This window comes from Physeter macrocephalus, chromosome 8 (genome assembly GCF_002837175.3).
Source record: "Physeter macrocephalus isolate SW-GA chromosome 8, ASM283717v5, whole genome shotgun sequence".
NCBI lineage: Eukaryota > Metazoa > Chordata > Mammalia > Artiodactyla > Physeteridae > Physeter > Physeter macrocephalus.
In genome coordinates this window covers 152,862,715-152,884,364 of record NC_041221.1, presented here as the reverse complement: position 1 = coordinate 152,884,364, position 21,650 = coordinate 152,862,715, and the positions used below count along the sequence as shown (strand labels likewise).

Genomic DNA, 21,650 nt, shown 5'->3' with positions numbered 1-21,650 from the left:
ACAGTCTAAAAACTGTTAGATGTGAGTATTTGGTAGTAAAGTGTCAGGCATCACAGTGGTTCTCAATTATTTATTAGATTTCATCCTAGAAGACATACGTTTCCATTTTGATATCACATTGTTAATGGGCACAAAGCAGTGCCCTCCCCTTTTTCCTTTCAATCGAGTAAAATACAATATAACTCTTTTAGTATTAATATATGTGCTCAACTGCATTGCTAGTAAAATAAGAGTTCTATTGATGTCAGCAGAAACCTCTGTTTGGATAAGGCTTGAAAGTTATAGTTCCCCTTTTTAATTCTTCCACTTAAAAATGTGACCATCGGTATATAGGCCTCAGTCCTCCCCACACCAACCCTACATCTGATCTCTTAATCTTAGTTACCTTTTATATAACTATGACAATGTAGCTAACATTTCTTAAATGTAGCGAGCTTTTGGAAGGATGGCAAAGATGAGTCACTGAAAGGTATAAACATTCATGTTGTCCACAAATGAGTATCTTTATTTTTGTCTGAAGCTACGTTTGAAACCAGGCAAGCAAACCACATTCACTTCCATGGCCTCAGCCAACCCTCCACATGGGAGAGAGTAAACCAGAGAACAGCCTTTTAACTTGCAGTTTAGGATTCTAATTCTTCGTAAAATAACACTGGCACTTTGCTTCTGATATATTCTGAGTAATTGGATAAAGCATGACGATGACACTCTGCATCAGGGAACGGCTACTAATTGCTTTGTTAGCCACGCAGGGTCTCCTGGCACAAAGCATGCTTGGCTCCTGACTGTTACTGACCAAACCATTTAGGACTTTCAGCTGCTGCTTCGGCATGGGTGGGTTTATTTGCTGCCCACGGACTTGTGGGGAAAGCAATCTGAAAACTCTACAGGTGGAAATAAAATAGAAAAGAGATGAATGTGTTTCCTTAGTGAAGTCCCAAGTAGTAACTTCTTCTATATCTATAATATGTATGTATGTAAAAATTTCTTTTTCTCCTTTTTAAAAAACATACTGCTAATATATTATTCTAAAATATACAGGAGTTTCACAAGTTTTCACCTTAGTGATTTGTAAAACTTGTTAATTGTTCCGAAAACAGGTTGCTTTTCTCTAACTTTAAAGCAGCAACAAAATCCAAAAATATGGTCATGGATTTCTTAGAAGACATTATTAGGCAAAATTAGTGTTATACTGTATACAACAATTGCACAGCTAAAGCTGAGCTTTAGCTCAGCTTTTATTCTTCAGAATAAAATGCGTACAATCATTTTGAAAAGCATTAAAAAAATGACCGCCTTTGTATTACTATTTTTCCAGCCATATCCCTATTTTATCTTCCCACAATTAGCATGTTGTTAGGATGAATTTTCCGTATTCTGTTCCATGTGATTCCAGCAAACAGGAGACAGGAAGATGGATCTCAACCAATAGGGCAACTAATATCTATAAATCATAGATTTGCATCTCATATCTGTACTTGTTTGGACTATGCTAGAAATTATTCTTAAAATACTTAAGATATATTATGCCTTTCACACACAAGCCTACACTCTGTTAATGCAATTTATATTTTTCTTGTTCTTAAAATTCATTGGTCAAAAGTATTTTATGATGCTGGTTGATGTGCTTTACTGCTGATGTTCTTTCTATTTTTTAGAAACATAAAAATAGCAAAAAATAAAATTCTCAAGCCACTGAAGGCAAATGATGTTTGTACTGCATGACTAAGAGGGAAGAGCCATATTCAAAATGTCATCCTGCTAATGTTACAGATGATGGTTTTCCTGGCTGCCTATAGATGTGTAAGGGGTACTGTTTGTTTACCAGGCCGCCATGACCCTATTACACAAGCCTGTCATCTATTGTGTGGCTAACAGTCTTTTAAATTGCAAATCTGATGCTCTTTAGGGGGCTTTAGGAAAAAAAAAAACTCACTTTCCACACCATCCTATTTCTCTTGATTTCTTGCCGATTGTAAGTGGAAGTTGGGATGTGCTGAATTTGCACCAGGGGTGCAAATGCAGGCTCAATTATAAGCATAAAATTAGAGTCTGTTCACCATTAATCAGCCTGGCTAATTGCTATGCACCACCATTAACCATATGGTGTGAAAGACAGCTTGCTCTACCCAAGATGAAATTTCTTCACTGCAGACATGAAATAGTGAGGGCCCTGGATTTTAAAATAGGTTGTTTTAGATATTTAATTTCTAAACAACTTTCTGCAGTGCTTTCTGTCAAGGCTAAAGGCACAATAAAACTTTGCATTTATGTCACAAATGAGGTATATTTATAGTATGTTGGAGCTACGGGTGAAGGAGACACAGAGAATTTAGATCGAGAGGAAAGGGCTTGGGATGATTCTGTTTTGTTGTCATCAAAGAAAAAAGAAAAAGAAAAAAATAAACACCAGGGAATTGTGTATTAGGTGGTTACACATTTAAAAAAATCAGTTTTGTTCTGTTGAGAGGGTAACCCTATTGCATGAGCTGTCTAAAGGACTTACTGCCATGGGATTGTTATTATTGTCTCTCTTTGAGACAAAACCCCTTTGACTTGATGGCATAAAACTCTTTCCATGGAATTCTGGAAGAAGTTCTGTGTTTTTGGTAACCTGGAATTTATTATACCAATCATCATTATGACATTTTGCTAATACTTGGTGATTAAGCTCTTAAAAAGTATGGCACCATGAAAGATTTTTAAAAGCAGGATTCATTCCACAAAGCATTTGATTATAAATGCATCTCCACATCCTGTGTTTAAAAAGTGAATGGAAAATAGGAACTCTGCTTGGTAGGTGAGTCCAGTACCCAGCCCCCCAGGCAGGGCAAAGCAGATTTTCTCCCTTTCCAGTGAACAGGACAATTGCAGGGGATGGGTGCTGTATTTAGGAAGGCATTTTTTTCCCACTGTCAGTGCCTAACCTGTTGTGGACCATGAGCTCCCAGGGCTAGCCTGGTCCCTTGATATGGCTTGTTCTTCCTTCTTCTTTGGCTGGTTTATTCTCATTTTTTCCTTCAGATTCCCACTTAAGCATCCCTGGTTGTTGGCCTGAGCAAGGTCCCTTTATTATGCATTCCTGTGATATCCTGCGCTTTTCCTTCATAGCATGCAGCACATTGTAATTGTGTGTCCAAGGCCTGTCTTTCTTTGTTGGACTAAGAGCTCCTTGAAGACAAAGAAGTTACCCAGTTTTCCTCTCTGTTTTAGTTGCCCATGTGTGAAATGGGGAGAAACTATTACTTCTCTCATAGGGTGGTTGTTAAGATTAGATGCTGTAATCCCGATAAACGCTTATCGTGGTACCTGACACATAGTAAGTGCCGAATGTCTATTGTCGTTATTAATAGTAGCAGCAGTAGTATCAGTATTGATATGAATAGAAGCAGTGGATGGAAGTAGTGGGAGCAGTAGTAGCAACATCTGCAGTGCCTGGTTAAGTACCTGGCACAGAGCTGCTCAAAGGGAAAGATGGTAAGAGAATATTGAAAGGAAGGGAAGTGTCTACTAAAATGTTAACATGCTTTGTTCATTGTAGGTGTGCTGTTAAGGATATTTTCATTCATTCTTTTAGCACGTACTATGTGCAAAGCACAGTGGAATGAAGAGCCAAAGAGGACTGGCCCCTATAGTAGGAGAGCTGACAGGTTAGCCTGAGAGAATGAGACCCATAAAAAAGATTAGTAGACAGCACTGTAGAAAGGGTAGACAGGGATAAGAGGTGAGGCCAAGGACCACAGCTGCTCAGAGAAAGGAGGACATACTTGCAGGTGGGTTTTAGCTGCAGGGATAGGGAGGAAGGTGAGACAGGACCCGGATTTTAGAGTGTGCATGAAGGAGCGTTTTGGTCCATTTGTTGGCAGTCCAGGCAGGATTTCTCTGGGGAGAGGTCTGCAGATGGTGGGCCTTTGGCCTGGAGCTGGGCAGAGAGCCAGGGTGAAGGATAACCAACTTCTGAGGTCTTTTCTCAAAGGTGCAAAGTAAAGCTATGGGCTTACATGGTATTGACAAGGATGCGTGAATAGAAAGAGAAGAGGCCATGGATACGTTCTTGGGAAACAATCTCATTTAGTGTGTTCGAGAATTAGGAAAAAGAACCTTGAGCATACAGAGCATAGAAATAAAAGAAGGGTGTTTCAAAGACAGGGAGCCGTCCATGTAATAAGTGGAGGGAGATCCAGATAAACTTGAATACTGAGAAGAGCACCAGAAAGTCACTAGTGAACTTCAAGAGAGGACATTCAAGTTGGTGCTGAGGCCCAGAAGCCAGCTTTTATGGGGTTCAGGTGGCAAGGAGTGAAGACAACTCTGGCAAGGGGACAGGTGGACAGTGAAGAAACCACCTCAAGAGAAAAGAAGGAGTGTGCCTTTTTTTAAAGAATGGAAAAACTTAAGTTGGTTAACTGAGGGAAAGAATGAGCTTATTACTATTAATCAGACTATTCAGATAATTCAGATAACTCATATATCTCATTCTCTAGCCACTTTGGCTAAATGGGTAAGATAATCTTGCTTTTTGTTGTAAAGCTTAGAGATGGAGCTGATGCTTTCCTCCACTTGAGAGAACCTCTACTTATGGGAAGAAGTTCCATGTCCCTAAGATGAGGATCTGCAGGCCTCATGACCAGGAAACAAGTATATGTTTCTTGCCGTGATTTATGAAGCCATGTGTCAGTGCATTAGAGATATGCCACCTGTGTCATGCTGCGAAGGAAGAAACTCACAAGCTTGCTTTTCCCTGGACTCGCTTGTCCGAGAGATGCACAATCTTGCTGGGGAAAGGGCTGCTGTTTAGAGTCCACAGTGTACGTAGTACACTAGGTGCTGGGTCCCCACTCCAGTGATGGGCCACATTGCTCTCCTGCCACTTGGGTTGCAGGTTGCGAAGGGATGTGAAATAGTGGGAATCCTGCTCTGTGACAAAGCAAATGAGGAAACTCCAAGCCCCCTGACAGATTCCTGCTTTAGGAAGCAAATGCCAGGTCTGTGCCTGGTGCAGTGCCTGACAAACACAATAGGAGTCTAAAGAACAGCATTTGAAGGGATGAAGATCCATCAGTCACACAGTAATGAGGACATAACTAGCACTGTGATTTCTTCTGTTAACCTGGTAACTTTTCCCTTGAAGTGCTTTTGCATCTGTTGTTCCATGTACTGTATTGTTTCAGCCTGAGACCTCTCCTGCCTTAAACACAAGTGAATCTGTTCTCCCTTCATTCTGTCCTTCTTGCTTAATGCCTGCCCTGTGTATGGTGGTGGTTGGCACCCACCTTTCTCAGTCCTTCTGAGTTCAGTAGAGGGACATAAGGACCAGTTCAGCTTGGAGAAGGGAGGAAAGAGAAGGCAAGAAAGACCATCACAGGGAAGGAAGACAGGTCCTTGCTCTGCTTGGCTCTGGGTTAGAACTAGAGAGCTTCAGGGGGTTAGATGCCAGCTCAGCCTAAAGGAAGACCTTCCTTCCCCAATTTGCAGTTGATTTTTAGTCTTTTAATAGGAAAATAATATTGCAATACAAAGCAGAAGACTGCAGGAGTACAGAAATAAAATATATATCCTCTATACTTCCCCACTTATTCCACTCCTTATAGGCTATTTCTTTGAAGTTTCTATTCATTCATTCAAAAAATACTTCCAGAGGGCCTACTGTGTGCTGCACTCTGTTCTAGTTGCTGGGGACTCAGGGATGAACAGAAGAGTCTAAGACCCTTGTACTCAAAGACAGACAATAACTAAGAAGACAAATATAAAATATAATGTGATGAGTGCTAGGAAGAAAAGTGAAGCAGGACGAGGGGCTAGAGAACTCTGGGGGTAGTCAGGAAAGGGCTTTTGCAGGCTGTCACTTTGTGCAGAAATTTGAGTGAAGTGAGGGTGTGAACTGGCTTGTGAGACTATTTGTCTCTTCCCCTCACTCCCTCCCCCTCTGTCAGTCTTTCCTTTTTTTTCCCTAGAAGTAGGACCATACCGTACATACTATTCTGCAGCTTGGATTTCTCAGGTCATAATATGATGTAGACTTCTTTCTGTGATGGTGTGTACAAACCCACCTTCGTTCTTTTTAATGCTGCACACAGTTCCATATTTACATGTATATATGTACACACACATATATGTGTATGTGTATATGAATATATTTTAAAAGTGGGCTTAAACTGTAGACACTGTTTTGTTGACACCCCAGACGCAGAGCAGAGCCCAAGAATCCCGTTTTGGGGATGATGACTGCGTGATGCAGTGACATGACTTGAGAGGCAGGAAACCTGTTGGGCTATTTTTCATACTTTGTATAAGGTTTTATAAATGATAAATGACCTCCAGCCCTTTAGTCTGTTTTCCTTTCTTCATTATCCCTATTTTATTCCTATTCTATTAGTCCTTCTACACTTCTGTTCTTCGCATATGCTTTTTTCCCTGGGTCCCTTGGGGCACAGCAGAGAAGGGTGGTTCTCAGGCTGTGCTTCGATTCAGCTGGCTGCACTCCAGGGCATTTTTATTTTAAGGGGATGAAGGCAGTGCTTAAGGCACAGGGCAAATCTCAGGCCTACTGTGGCCCTTGCTTGGGGAGGTGGTCTGGTGTATGGGGTGGGGTGGAGGTGAACGTTCCTTTCCTCAGCAGTGTCTGCTCAGAGGGTCAGCTTGGCTTCCTCTATCTGCTACCTTCTTATTTTCTTGGATTGTATTTTCCCCAGTACATTACATTCATTCATGAAGTCATCCAATCCACCAACCAATATTTGAGCTTCTCTATTCTGTCCCAGGCCTTATGCTACTCATTAGGTAAATAAAATTGACAGTGTGTTCCTTTATGAAGCATATGATTTAGTAGGGGAGGGGGTGGGAGGAGACAGTGACCAAAAAATATGCAAATATATATGTAAGTATATAATTTGCTTTGTGTTTCATGCCCTGAAAGGAAAAACCAGAGGAACCTATCAAGTGTCAGGGCCAGCTTCTCTGAGGAAGGAAGGAGCCTAGAGGCTGAGGCCCAAAGAGGGGGTAGAGGCTGGCTAACAAGGCAGGGCTTGGATGAGGAGCAGTCCAGGCCTGGAGGCTTGCCCGGACCTGGGCCTGAGGTCAGACTGAGCGTGGCCCATTAGAGAGATTGAAATTGGCCAGTGAGGCTGCAGCTTGGCAAGTTGGAGGAGAGTGACAGAAGACTGGGAGGTGGTCTGGCCATAGATGTATTCTCAGTGTGGTGGGAAGCCATTAAAAGGTCTTGGGCGGTGAAGTGACACAGTCCAATTGACATTTTGAAAAGATCACTCTGTCATGGGGCGTGAAGAGTAGAGACAGAGAGACCAGGTGGGAGGCCACTGCAGGAGTTAAAGCGAGAAGTGAAAGTGACTTGGATGAGGGTGATGGCAGTGAGGAGGGAGAGAATCAGATTGTCTTGAGATGTAGATTCTAGTCTGAAATTATCATCAGGTGAGTTGGAAGAGTCCCTGGAAGGCATTCAGTCCAGGCAGGACAATGGTGAGGGTTTGACCAATGGGGATTTGCCCAGTCGCTGTTTTGAAAAAGAAAGGAACAAATGGAAAATAGAAAGGAGAAATAGGCCTTCCCATGCATTGCTTTTATCCCTGGGTAAAGACCTGGGCTCTGTCCATGGGCTGCTTTTGGAGACCTGAGCCCTCACACTTGGAGGTGGGCACCACAACTGCCGCATGTTACACGTGAGGAAACTAAGACTCCAGGAGGTGGAATACCTTGCTCCAGCTGCCACAGGCCGCTCGGATTCCAGAGTCGGTGTGCTTAACCACTGTGCTCTTCCGGCAAAGCCCTTGAGATGTAGGTGCAGGGGAGTAGAGTTCAGGAAGGATGGAGTTTAGTTTGTGAATTATTATTATTATTTTTTGTATGCATTTCAAAGACTGTACTTCTCATTCCCTTGTTTCTTCATCTTAGGGATTGGGATCCTTTGGGCTTTCTATCCCCAAAGTACTAGTATAGCAGAACTCAGGCTTGGAGGAAATAGTTTCCTCTGAATCAGAAAAGGAAAGGCTCTTAAGGGAGTGGCATGGTTTTTAGCTGGGGCTTAGACAAAGGAGATACAATTCTTGCTGTTGTTTTCTGAAGATACGAGAAGCAAATAGAATGAGCACCAAATATGGAAGCTGATTCTCTTTTCAGAGATATAGTTACAGCCAGAAGAGAGACTTCCTAACTTTGCTGAAAGACTCCCTGTGCAGGCGTATATTTCTGGGTCCTGAAAATGAAGTTCAGTGTTTGTTTCTCTCTAGCAGCTCTCTAAATTTAGGCTCTATGATTCACTAAGTCGAATGAGTCTGTGTGTATGTTTGTGTGTGTGTGCATGCGTGCTTGTGTAAGCAAGAGGGAGAAAAGTGCATATTTTATTTGTGGTGCAAGGCAATGTATAATGCTTGGATAACTCCCTCACCTCCTTGACTGATCAAATACGTGCTTTTATAGTGTGCCCTTGGGTATAGACTGGCCAGTGGACACATTTCTTATTTGCAAACAAGTCTCAGATGGATAGTTTTCCATTGACCATGGGTAGTTTTCAAAAACCTTAATTTTTCACTTTTTAGAAGCATCTCAGTTTAAGAAAAAACTGTCAACTTTAAGGTCACACATGGGGTGGGATTTTGATAGTAGATGCTTTTCTTGCCCACGTCTGCCTTTTCTCTGACCTAATAAAGAGCGTCCATTGTCAGGCTTTTGCCAGGCTTTGGAGCAACTGTCCTAAATACTTCCAGGAAACTTGCACAGTGACCAGAGCAGGGCACAAAAGCCAGAGGATGTGTGGATCTCTATTTTCTTTTATCTTGCCTCTTTGTCTTAATTATTGTGTTGTACTTTTATTCTTACATTCTGAACATGGTTCAAAAGCAAACAGTTATAGTTTTAGGATTTGGGGAAGGTTGTGGTTGAAGGAAACATCTCCCATAAAAGAGGAAGGAGAAGAAAAAGGAATCCATTTAATACAAGATGACTGGAGGGGGAGAAATCACTCATACCTCATTATTGACGCGTTCCACACAATTAGTGTGATCTTGAGGGAAGAGTGTTTAAGCCACCCACAACCCTGAATATTCTCATTGGCTAGATGTAATAATAATGCATTTCACAGTGAACTCTTCCAATCCTGCGGGCAGTGATGGGAAGACCCCATCTTAGGGCTGTCAGTCCTCGCTCTGTGGGAGTCCCTCTCCCTCCCTCCTTTGTGCAGGGAGAGGTTAAGCCTGGCCATTAACCCATAGGTGACCCAAATAGAACGTTCTGTCTCAGGGATCCATTGATTGCCAGGTATGGCTTTGTGGTAATTCTAGCATTTGCAACCCAGCAATTTGAACCTTCTGTCTGCCTAAATGATGATTTTACATGGTAATGGTTGTACTAAATCCTCTTGCTTTTCTCCATAGCCGCTGTTGTGACAAGAAAAGCTGTGGCAACCGAAATGAGACTCCCTCAGATCCAGTGATAATTGACAGGTAGGGACCGCTCTACTTTCTCTCGGTTCTTTTTCCTCATTATAATGAAACACCTGCCTTGCGTGGCTCATGGGTGAGGGTTAGGAAGGCATGTGGCCGAAATTTGCCTGTTGGTCATGACTTCAGCTGCGCCGAGCTATTGCGATTCCTGGGAAAGCCATATGGGATGTTCTTTGGAGGCCTGTTTTCTTGGATTGCTCCAGTTTTGTGTCTGATTCACGCTCCTAAAGGCATATTTTCTTCTTTCTTGACTTTCTGTGGCTCAATCCTCGCGCTGTGCCAGGAAGCTTCAGAAATAAAATAATAATAGTTTGTGATTTATGAAATGTGGTTGGGTGCTTATAAATATTTAACTTTTATTTGAAAAATGTTTGAATCATTATCACTTTTAGCTACAGTAGTTCTGTTGGACGCAATCCATCTACATTTTAAGGTTTTATTTATGCATAAAAGCAGTTTTAAAGAGATCTGTGAACCAAGATTTTCTACAGTAATTTCCCGTGTTTGATTGTAGCTCATGCTGCCTTGTAGTTGATTAATTTATCCTGCTTGTCTTAATTATTGTGTTTTTAAACAGATCCATATTACTAATCTGACATGACCAAGTAAATCACTGTAGAACAATAAATCTGTTTTAGTTGTTCGGCGCAATTTTGAGTCAGTGTGTGCACAGATTATGCAAAGTTGCATTCCAAATATTTGTTTTACATTTTAATTATTGAAATTCATTGTATGGAAACATGTATGATAAACCATTTGTTACATAGCATTACTCATTGGGAGTTAAATGGCCTGGAAGGTTTATAGATACTGTCAGTTGTCTGCTAGGACAAGAGCTAGCACCCTCCGTTAGCTGGAAGAGTCTTGCAGGTAAGACTGACTGATCCCTCATTGAGGAAATCAACAGCTGAACAAAAGTCCCTTTTGGGGTTTGGTAATAATGATTTTTGACACCTCCCCCCCTGCCCCGCCCACCCATCTGTCTTTCCAATTCTTTACTTTTTGGAGGCTTGCTCTGTCATTTTTCAGTTGACTGAAAAAGTGTTTGCTTTACTGTAATTTGTGACAAAACATCGGTTGTTGATTTTGACTTATGTGATTCTTCAGGCTTAAACCTAATTTTGATTGCCAAGTAGCTTTATAAAACTTACATTTCAATCAGATATTTTAACTAAATATCTTTCACTAATACTCACCAAAGACATATATCTTTGCTTGATAAGTGAGGATTAATATCTTTGATTCATAGTTAAAAACATCAACGGTTTAGTGTGTAATGAAGTTGTGTGCTGCCTATAGAATTAGCATAGCATGTTTATCTACAAAAGCAGACATGCCATTATGTAATTTCTTTTTTCTGCAATGGCAGGTAAATCTTCAAATGAATAAGATAAAAAATAAATATAACCTTTATGTTGTTTGTTTCACTTAAATACCTCTCTTCAAAATGCCATTTGTTATTTTAAGCAGATTTTACTCTTCTATCAAAAAGAAAGTGTTCTGATCAAAGGACCAGCCCAAATATTCCCCCAAACTTTGAAACTATCAACATTCGGTTCTGCCACACAGTTTCTTTTGGTTCAGATGATGACAAGAGCCTTACTTTGCCACCCGCAATGAAAACACTTTTTTTTGCTTTTGAATGGGTTAAGCTTTTAAGTTCTTCGTTTGGTTTTAAGCCGTGACTCTGATATAGAAGGTTGATATGACTGTGGTTTGAATAACATTTGATTTTGACCTGTTTCTGTGGGTTGCGATGGCATAAGAAACTTGACTCAGCAGCGCTGTAATTAGCCCAGCCCGTGTTTTTGAAACAGGATTGTGTTACCTGGATTGCATTAGTGTGACTTCTATTGTTGCCGCCTTGCATCTGTCCCAGTAGGGTACTTAAAACCTTTTCTTGGCTGGGGTAGTTCAAACAATTTAGGCAAAATAAGTATGCACTTTATACTGTCGGTGGCTTTAGAGATATTACTCATGACATTTATCCTTTTCATTTTTTCTTTTTTGGTTTGTCAAAGTAGAAAACGGTGTTAGCCAATCTTGGTCTCTTAAGAGACGAGTACTTGAAAAACGGCTGAAACCCAGGGTATCTGCATGAGTCCCAACATATGTTTATTTGCTGGCTGTTGCCACTGTCTCCCATGAACCGTCTTTTCAAGCAGTGATGCCAGCTGATATGCACAACCCCATTTAGCTATTTTTATTTGCATCTGAGTTTTCAGAATTTATTTGTCCTTCAGTCTGCCAAAGGTTTTAAAAGCTCCAGTCCTGTCTGTGCTGATATGTGAAACTTCCATTTTTAACAACAAGCAAAGAGAATAACAACAGAAAAGAACTTACACAAGGAAGGGCAAAATAGAAAAGATTTTTCAATTCCATAAAATTGCTGCAAAGGAAAAAAAAAATGATGACAACCGTGTTTGAATTTCATACTTTCCAATTTGATTCTATATTACCGATTGCATAATATCTGTGTTACGTGCTTAGGGTTTGATTTGCTTTCAGATTTATGGATGCGAATCCCTGCATATTTTGTAAAAATAGGTTATGGGGCCTGCATTCAGTAGCAATAGTAACTGTTTTTACAAGATGCATACAATGTGCAATTATAGAGCTGAGGGTACAGGCAATCCTTGTGTTAGGATTTAGCATAGGTTTAACACGCAGTCACCTTTTGGGCACCAATAATTTTTAGTTCCCTTTGCTTGTCCTTCGGATTTTGGAAGAACAGTGCTATTTTTATCAGTCAAAAGACTTTTAGCAGTGGTTATTCAGGAAAACTATTTATAGGATTGATAGAAGAGGCTTTCTGGTCATACGGCAATGGTACAGGGTAAGCTATTTCTGTGTTAAATTTTGGCTGTATTTTTTGCTGCCGGTGATTTGGGGACATCAGGTTGGCATACTCTATCAAAAAAGTGAAATTAACAAAATCAGCAGTTATATACTGTGATTTAGGAAATGTGTTTCTACTTTCTTCTTTTATATTAGCCTGTGACAAAGTAAGAAAAATATGACCCCAACTCTTTTTACGATTGTGACAATTTGTCAAGTCACTTCAAACGAGTTTGGAGGAAGATTTCTGTAAATGTACAAAGTGGGCATCTGGAGTTGACTGCCAGGTTGTATTTCTGCCTAATGCCAAATGGCTTGATTGAGAATTATAAAAAAACAGGCGGTGCCCAATGATCTAGATATCTGGGCTGTGTAGACATGGGAAAAGTCAAATGTGCTATGTTTAATACCTGATGACCAGGAACTAATGACAGCAAATTTCATTATCGTTGAGGTAAAGGGCTATGTGTGGTAATTATTGTTAAAGTAAAAAGCAAAAAATGACTTGCAGTTATTGGATTAAGGTGGAGATTGATTTAACATATTCACATAGCAACTCATATTTGAATTTAAAAGGTTTGCAATAAAATTCATGTTTAGAAATTGAATAAATTGTAGTTTTATTAAAACATTGGATATCCTTATGTCCTAACCTTTTTCCTTGGAGTTATCTTAGTTCAATAAATAAAACCTCATTAGGCTATTCCCATTTCAATGAGTTTATTAAATTTTGCAGGAGTAATTAGCATAAGCTGGGCTAATTTTTCTGGAAGACTAATGAGGGAGGTTCTTAATTAGGTTTACTTTGTAAGAATCAGAAAAGATGATAATGACAAAAGTCACATAGGGTAGTATGAATTGGGAACCCAGTTTTTCTGAATTCATAAAAAAACTTCCATTTTCTATGTGGAAACTTATTTATACATGCTTGAACTGAATATATTAAGTGTGCAGACAGTTATTCCTTATCTAGTTAGTTAGGATTACTGTGCATTCTAGATTTGCTTCACAAAACTCTTTATTTTCCTTTGAGCAATGACATGGATGAATACAGATGGTCTTACAAAAACATTTCTTTCTCCGAAGTATGCTATAGGATTCCTTTCACATAGAGCCCTAAAGTTTCCGGCCAGATTTGTGTCACTTACTTACAGTAGGGCAGGATAGGGGATGGCTCAATACTTGTTTGTTTGTTTGTTTTTTCAATTTAAGATCAGTGTGATTGATGAAATAGTTGGATCACTAAATAAAGGGAGAAAATAAGAGTCCATTTCTTCATTTCTTTGTGCTGTGGATCATGAGAATTGACAAGTGGACTGTTTTCTTTTAATAGATAGAAATAATAAAGGATGAAATTCCTCCTCAAATTATCTTCTCCTGTCTTGTGTGAATTTAGACATAGTCCTTTCGGGATATAATGTGGCCTGAGTAACTGGAGAGTTTTGGGTACCTCACGGCCAATATTAAAAACATGGATTTTTAAAGCCTGCCAACTAATATCCCTCTAAAGATTTTGGGTTTGCATATTGCAGCTTTAACAGATTTGTCTTTCTTTTCCATTTATAGGAATCTCTGTATCTACATTTGAGATGTAAGCCCTGACATGCAACATTTTAAAAAAATACATGAATTTTGTAACATGAAGAATTTAGCCTGTTCGGAATTAGCTCTTTAGGCCACACTTACCCAAGGGTCTCCTAAAAAGAAAAAAGAAGTGTATATTTGTTTTTTTCTAGGATTTTTCTAAAGATCTTTCAGAACTAGATCACTGTCACCTAGGTGACACTAAGTGTGTTTTCTTTATGATTGTTGTCTGAAATAGAATGTTCAGGCAGGAGTGAAAATATTGCAATGGCCATTTTACCTGTTGATTTACGTCAGGGTTGTTCAGAGAAACAATTTTATTTAAGATCCATTCTTCATCTAAGAGGTTTAAATGCTGTAATAGGACTTTTCAGAAAAGCGCAGTGTTGTCTTATCACCAAGCTAATTTCTTGATTAAATCGATCCTGATGTGTTTATGTAACATATATATTCATTTGTATAATAGGAAAACAATAGTAAAACTTTAGAATTAGAATATAATTGCGTTTTTTTTTAAACATTGAGCAGGGTGGGCTATATTCTAATTCCTATATCTACAATCCTAAAATGGTGAAGGCATCAGGTTCCCTCGACAGTAAATGATTTCCCTGTCCTTTATAATACAACTTAAATCCAAAAATTCACTAAAAATTTTTCCTTTATTTTCTGTAAAAAAAAAAAGTCCTCAACTAACATGAACATAAACATACTTTTATTAAAGTTGCAGATGAGGCTTTTAGTCAGAGTTTCATGGCTTTATTTCATTGACCTTTCAACTCATTATTTTGGTCTTCATCAGTTTTTAGAAGGACCAACCACTAAACATAATCACTCTGTAAGGTGCACAAACAGCTATCTGGGGCTCAAGGAACCAGAGGTATCAATGCATTTCTCAGATTTCTGATATGCCTTTTATATTGCCTGATTTCCTAACTTTGAGTGCTCCATTAAAATAAAAGGAGGAGGAATGCACCCTTTAAAATTGCCGCAGGCAGGATAATTGCTGTCCTCTTGGTTGGTTTGAGAGGATTGTGTTTTTCCAAAAGTGAAAAGCTAGCGCTGACACTGAGCGTGAATTTATGGTTGTTTATTAATCGTACCATATTTAAACATTTGTTTTCTCAGTGGGAATTCATATGTGATTATTAGCGATGAGACTTATGTGAGAGACTATCATTCTAAATTTTATCACATATCAGATAATACCGTTCTGAATATGAGATGAGCCTGTACACTTGTGTGCAGTTTGCTACCGTGATAAGAAAATAATGAATACAAAAAAAAGAAGAAAATAACGAATACAATCAGCTAATAGCAGTCTATATTCCATTTGCTATCAGCTGTTCCCAAATACACAACCAGAATACATTCAAATGGATTGCAAATATGCTGACAATATATCATAATGCAAAGGACTTTTACATGGTATAATACTACTGCAGACACCACCGTATAATGAACAACAGTGGTTTTCCTATAAAAGAAATAATGGCAGCAACTTCCAAGAAGTGTATTTAACAGAGCTTCAGAGAATCAGCAGTGCATATGTGTAACTAGCCTGGGTGTCAGCCCATGGTGTGGGTTTTAAATCCCATGTCATCATAACTTTGTTTTTGTAACAGTTCTGGAAAAATACAGAAAAGCAGTACAAACTCCTCTGTATGTCATCTAACAACTTTGCACAGTTTGTGATGATAATATATCATTATATTAAATATGCTTTTACTTTTCTAAAATAAATTGCTTAGAATGGGGAAAAAAACCGAAATCCCTCCCCAAATGCAACTCTCCATTGATAAATTTTACTTGTTTTTCCTTAGTGCAAGCACCTGACCAAACTCTTTAATAAAAATTGACCAGATTTTAAAAACTCTGTTTAGAGGCTCATGCATATAAAGAGATGGCATTTTGGTCTTTTTAATTTGCATCAGGTATTATCTGAAATAGACCATTAATTTTTCCTTCTCTCTCCTCCCACCACCTCATCCCTCCCTTTACAAACCGTGTAATTGTATACCATCCTGGACAATATAAAAGTGACCTAAATACTCCAATTGCAATCAGTGAAATATGGTGAACAGTACAGGTTTGTCTTTGGTTGCTTGCTGCCTTTAAAGGTGTGTGTAGATGGAGATAAATCTCCCTCGCAAACTCTTTCTCCAGTTACAAGCCTTTGTCCAGAGGTAAATGAAGGTTTTAACGTTACAGTACTTATTGTAATAGAATTTTAATTGCCTTAACCCTGCTAATGTGTGAAGCTGAGTGTGTGTGTGTGTGTGTGTGTGTGTGTGTTTCATGAGGAGGGGAATCAAGAAAAAAAAAAACCCTGCATATTTTTCATTGGGGGAGAGGGGGTCACATATGGTAAATGATGCAAACTTAATGAAACTGGTTCTGGGGAAGAGAATGCCATTGGTGTTTCATGCATGTAATGTATATTCCACTTTCAGTGGGAACAGAGTGATCCTCAGTGTGCTTTGGGGATTTTTATTTTTGAAGGTGAAGTGCTTGGTTCCAGGTCCAAACTTACCTCCAAACCCTACTTGGAAAGATGTAACTAGACAAGCTGGCAAATTATATAGCTTGATCCCACACAATAACCTCTAAAATGGCACTTGGTAACTATACCATCCTGCTAACTGTTTGAGGCACAATAGTTTTGTAATATAATATAAAGTAATAGTGTTAGCCAACACATCTTTAATAAGATATTGTTCGTGCCTTTGCCATATGCTACAGAGCAGCCTCTCACTCGGTGGGCCTTTTGATTCCTCTCAATAAGATTATTTCAAATACTCTAATCCTGAATCATTGACATGAATACAAAAGCCTAGTGACATCTAATAGATGCCTCTTAGCTTTGCTTTTCCTCTTGTTCCTTTCCTTTTTCTTCTCTTTTTACCTGACAAAAAGCTTATAGACACTTGGGCTCTGTCTCTCAGTAGCAGCATGGGGGGGCTCCTCATGAGATATAAAGGAGGAAAAAGGACTGACAGAGGCCGGATAAGCTACAGAGTGAAGGGCCATAGATTAAAAGTAAATGCCAGTAAATCCTACCCTGTACACTTAACTTGTCCTTTTATTGTTTTCTTTAACACTTTCCATGCCAGGAGAGGGAAAAAAAGAGAAAATAATAATCACATTGCACGTGTGCATTTTTAATCTGGACATGGTCACTATACGTATCGTATAGTGTTTTGGCAAGATTCTCAAATTTTGGTTCATGTCAATGTTATGGTGGTTTTAAAAAATGCCCCTTTAATCAATATCAAGACTCCCTCAAGAACTTTTTTTTTTTGCTCATTTGCTGCTTGATTGACCAAATATTGATACTATCTATGTCTGGTGGGGCAGTGGGTGAGTAGGTCAGAAGAGCCCTTCTGTAGGGTATGAACACTCATGACATGGCATTTCCAGGTTGAAGTAACTTTTTCTTTTCTTTTTATTTATTTATTTATTTTTATTTTACTCATTTATTTAATTTTTGGCTGCATTGGGCCTTCGCTGCTGCACGCGGGTTTTCTCTAATTGCTGAGAGCGGGGGCTACTCTTTGTTGCGGTGCGTGGGCTTCTCATCACGGTGGCTTCTTTTGTTGCAGAGCATAGGCTCTAGGTGTGTGGGCTCAGTAGTTGTGGCTCACGGGCTCTAGAACCCAGGCTCAGTAGTTGTGGTGCACGGGATTTGTTGCTCTGCGGCATGTGCGATCTTCCCGGACCAGGGCTCGAACTTATGTCCCCTGCATTGGCAGGCGGATGCTTAACCACTGCACCACCAGGGAAGCCCTTTCTTTTCTTTTTTAATCAATGAATTGGAAATGATCAAAGTGAAAGATCAGGATATCTTGTTCCATGATGGTAGCTGCTGCTTTTTTGTGTGACCTTGCTCCCTGCTGTGTTCCAAGCGTTGCCTGCGCTGGACGGTGCCTTCTACACAGGCTGGAGGTGAGACCGAGGCAGCAGAGTGCAGGCGGACAACTTGGCTAATGGTCAGAGGTTGTTTGCCCTCCACCTTCCCAAAGCAACCATGATTTGACTAAAGCTTTTTTTTTTTTTTCTGTCTAAAGATCAGACTATCATGCTACTTGCAATTTATTTATCATTGTTCAATAGAACAATAACTTCCCCCTATTTTGAATATGCTTTCTATTCATTAGTATTCTGATCTGTTAGTAGTATTTTAAGGCATCATTTCTGATAGTCTTGGATGCACTATTGGTTGAAGTCCCTTCACAAAAGGAAAAGATAGTTTGAAGAACCCTGGACCTGCGTCAGGTTTGGTTCCTCTCACATGTACACAGACACACACACACACACAGACACACACACACACACACACACACACAGTTGTTACAAAGACAAAAACAAAGATGAAAAATGAGATGTCTCTTTTTTATTTATTAGGAAGTTCTTTAGAAAAGAAAGTTGGTTAAGAGTTATCTTTGAAGCTATTACAATGTTGAAAACTTGTGTTTCGCTACATGGTCTTTTTTTTCTTAAAGCCAGATTCTGATCTCAGGTGTATGGCGTACATCTCAGAATATCTTTTAGAAAATTGAGTACTTCTTTCTGTGGCTATAGGAGTGGGAATGTCCTCTTCTGGCCATCCGGCATGTTTTCTTGAAGACCAGCATCTGAATCCTGGCCTGTGAGCACCTTAAAACAAAACAAACAAAATGCCTGACCATTGTGAATTTAATAGTAACTTACATCTGAATGGAACTTGCAAAGTTATTGGTGACCTTTAAGGTGTAGTATTTCAGAGAATTCTCTTCACACAAATGTTAGGGCACAAATTAACTCCATTTTACACATATGTAAACTGAGGCACATAGCTGAAGGAACTTTATTAGTGACAAAGCAAGTGATTAGAAAATCGGTGTCCTAGCTCTCAGCCTGATCTTTTTCCTTCTCAATTGCGCAGCTGAAATAAAATACTGTTTTCAGTGTTTCATGTAGCCTCATTTATTTTTCTTGGTATCCACATTTCATCCTTTCCATGAATTAATCTAAACCTTTTTACCTAAACAGTTTTCTTAGTAGATCTGGCACTTAACTTCTGGGATTAAAAAAAATAATAATAATATAACAGAAATTGTTGTACTCATTGCTAGAGCAATATTTGAGTTCTTGTGTCCTCATTTAATTTGATGAGTAAACCATTGTGTGTTTCACTAGGGGAAAAAACAGGCACTAATCCAAAGAGAAACCTGGGAAAAGGCAGAGTATAATGGAAAAGGCCTAGAATTTGGAATCCATTGGCGGAAAATCAAATCCCTCCACCATTAATTCCCAATACCTGAGCCTCATGGGGTTCAGTTCTTTTCATCTTTGAAATGGGAAAATCATCTCAATTTTGAAGAATTCTGTGGGTTAAAATACCTAGCACAGAGTTCGGCACATATTAGGTGCTTGAAATCAGGCAGCTCTTGCAATTTGAATATAATATATTCCACGTGGATTGTTATTCTTAATGTGATGATTGCCATGGTACTTTCTAATAAGCAAAATTACCTTACTGAAGTTTATCATGGTGACTAAGTCCTCTTGGTGAGGAGTTACTCATTTTTTTTCTTTCCACAAATATTTATTTAGCATCTACTGTATGCCATGCACTGTCTTCAGGGTTGGGGATATAACAGTGAATAAGACACACATGGTTCCTGCCCTCATGGAGCTTTTAGTGCCTCAGAGTCGAAAAAAAAAATTGGAATAGTAAGTGTAGAAAAGAATATATTGATTTTTTTTAAAAAAAATAGGGGAATGTTATTTCAGATAGATAGAGATCATGGTGCAGAGGAAAAATATCCCTGGGTTCAAAGTTGCCTGTTAGCTCTTACTCAGTGGTATTGAACTTGGGCAAACTCCGTGGTTTTATTGCACTCCTCTGAGGCAGTCTACACATTGGTTAAGACCGCAGGCTGTGGAGTCAGACTGCCTGGGATCAAATCTGAGCTCTGCCAGTGTTAACTTCGGGCTGCGATCAGATCGCCTCACTTCTTTAAGTGCCAGTTTCTTCATCTGTAAGACCAGGATAGGAGTAGTAGTTCCTACTTTATAGGGTTGTGGTGAGGAATAAGTAGATAATGCACGGAGAGCACTTAGCACAATGCCTGGCACATAAATCACATTCAATAGAAGGTGGCTGTTATTTTTTTAAAAAGGGCAGGAATGAAAAGATCTCTAAGATGCTTTCCAGCTATGAAATTCTGATTTGAGTTCCCTCTGGTATTGCTGAGGCTGATAAACTCTTTAGGAGGTAGGCTGTATACCCCAGCGGGCAGTGGTTTGCGTGTATTGGTTGCTGCTGTATCCCCAGCACTGAGCACATTTGCCTCACTGCTGTGTAGCAGGTGCTTAGAGTACGTTTTTGTGAAATGAAAGAATGGAACTAGAAATGGAGTTGTTGAATCTGGTGGTCTCATCTCTCTGCCTAAAGATAGGCTTGTTATAACTAGTGAAAAGTGAAAAGGCACTGCCATTAAAGAATGATGAGAAACAGAAAATTTAAGATAAAATATTAAATTTGTTACAGTTAAAAATGTTAATCTTCACACGATTACCATGCAAATCCTCTCATTGCCTGTTTAACTGAACAAGTAAATCACAGAGCAGACAAGTGAAAAACCCTGCTGTTGACATTCGCACAAAGCACATTTTCAAGAATAAATTCTGTTAACTAGTATGTCTGTTACACACGATAATGTGAATTTAACACACACACACACACACACACACACGCACACACACACACACACACAGTATCCTCTTCAGAGCTCACTGTTTTTTCTTTCAGGCAGGTATAATATTGATGTGCTACTCTGGTGATTGAAGGGTTAATGAATCTCCCCCCTCCCTCCAACCCCCCCCCCGCCCCCCACCCCAATCCCATCATGTGCCTGGTTGACTCTGAAAGAAGGGGCTTGAAGTTGCCCACAGGGCATCCCTTTTCCCAGCCTTCTCCAAGGCCACCTGGGCAGATGGGAGCTTGCCTCCTGTCCTTAGGACACAAAATCCAATCAGGCGCTGTGTCTGCTGGTCTCCCTGACCTGTGTGCGAGCTGGGAAGAGGGGGAAGAAGTAGAGGCCATTCACTGTTTGATAGGCTGCATCTTTGTGGCTTTGGGGGCTCCTGCGCATTCTTGAGGAAGGAAGTTCTCCCTTATTTTCAAGATACGGTGTCATTCATGAGAGCAATGTGCTGAACTAATCAGGTTAATTGGGAGGCTCTGGATTGTCCTTATTGAGCCCCTCTCTTCTTCCTGTTAAAGGCAGATAGTGCAGACAGATAGATTACACATATTTTAGTTTTCCCCAAGCCCATGAAATCTGTAGGCGTTCGGGGAACGTAGCTTCAGTCGAGTGTCATTCAGGCTATCAGGCTGTCGGAGCATGGGTTCTTATAGAGCAGCACAGTATTAAAACAAAACACAAAAATAAGCTCTTCAAAGGTCTGATATCTTTTTTGTTTCCTCTTAATGTTGAAATAATGTCAATGTTTCAGATCAGCCGGAATGACTGTTTGTTCTAGAATCCAGATGGATTCCTCCCCGACTATTTTATTTAAGGTTGAAACTTAAAAAAAAATCTCATCGTGATATGCCATCGTTGACAAGGAGTTTCTCCGGCTGTGTTTCGATTCTTCGGCGTCCAAGCCGGACACTGGGGGCTGTGGCCCTGACTAATGGCATCTCAGCCTCCCCTTGGAGCTGCAGCATGGAGAGAAAAGAGAGCTGCTTCCACTGAATTCCGTGAAGGGCGGGGATCCCTCCTCCTC

General features: G+C 39.8%; 1 protein-coding gene across 7 annotated transcripts in view; it reads left to right on the top strand.

Moving 5' to 3' along the window:
* EBF1 (EBF transcription factor 1) overlaps positions 1–21,650 on the top strand; it is a 406,002-nt gene that overhangs the window by 16,563 nt on the left and 367,789 nt on the right. For all 7 annotated transcript variants that reach the window (XM_024117211.3, XM_024117209.3, XM_024117212.3 and 4 more), the window contains exon 6: positions 9,387–9,455. In XM_024117211.3, the coding sequence (XP_023972979.1) occupies positions 9,387–9,455 (69 nt within the window). The remainder of the gene's footprint in view (positions 1–9,386; positions 9,456–21,650) is intronic.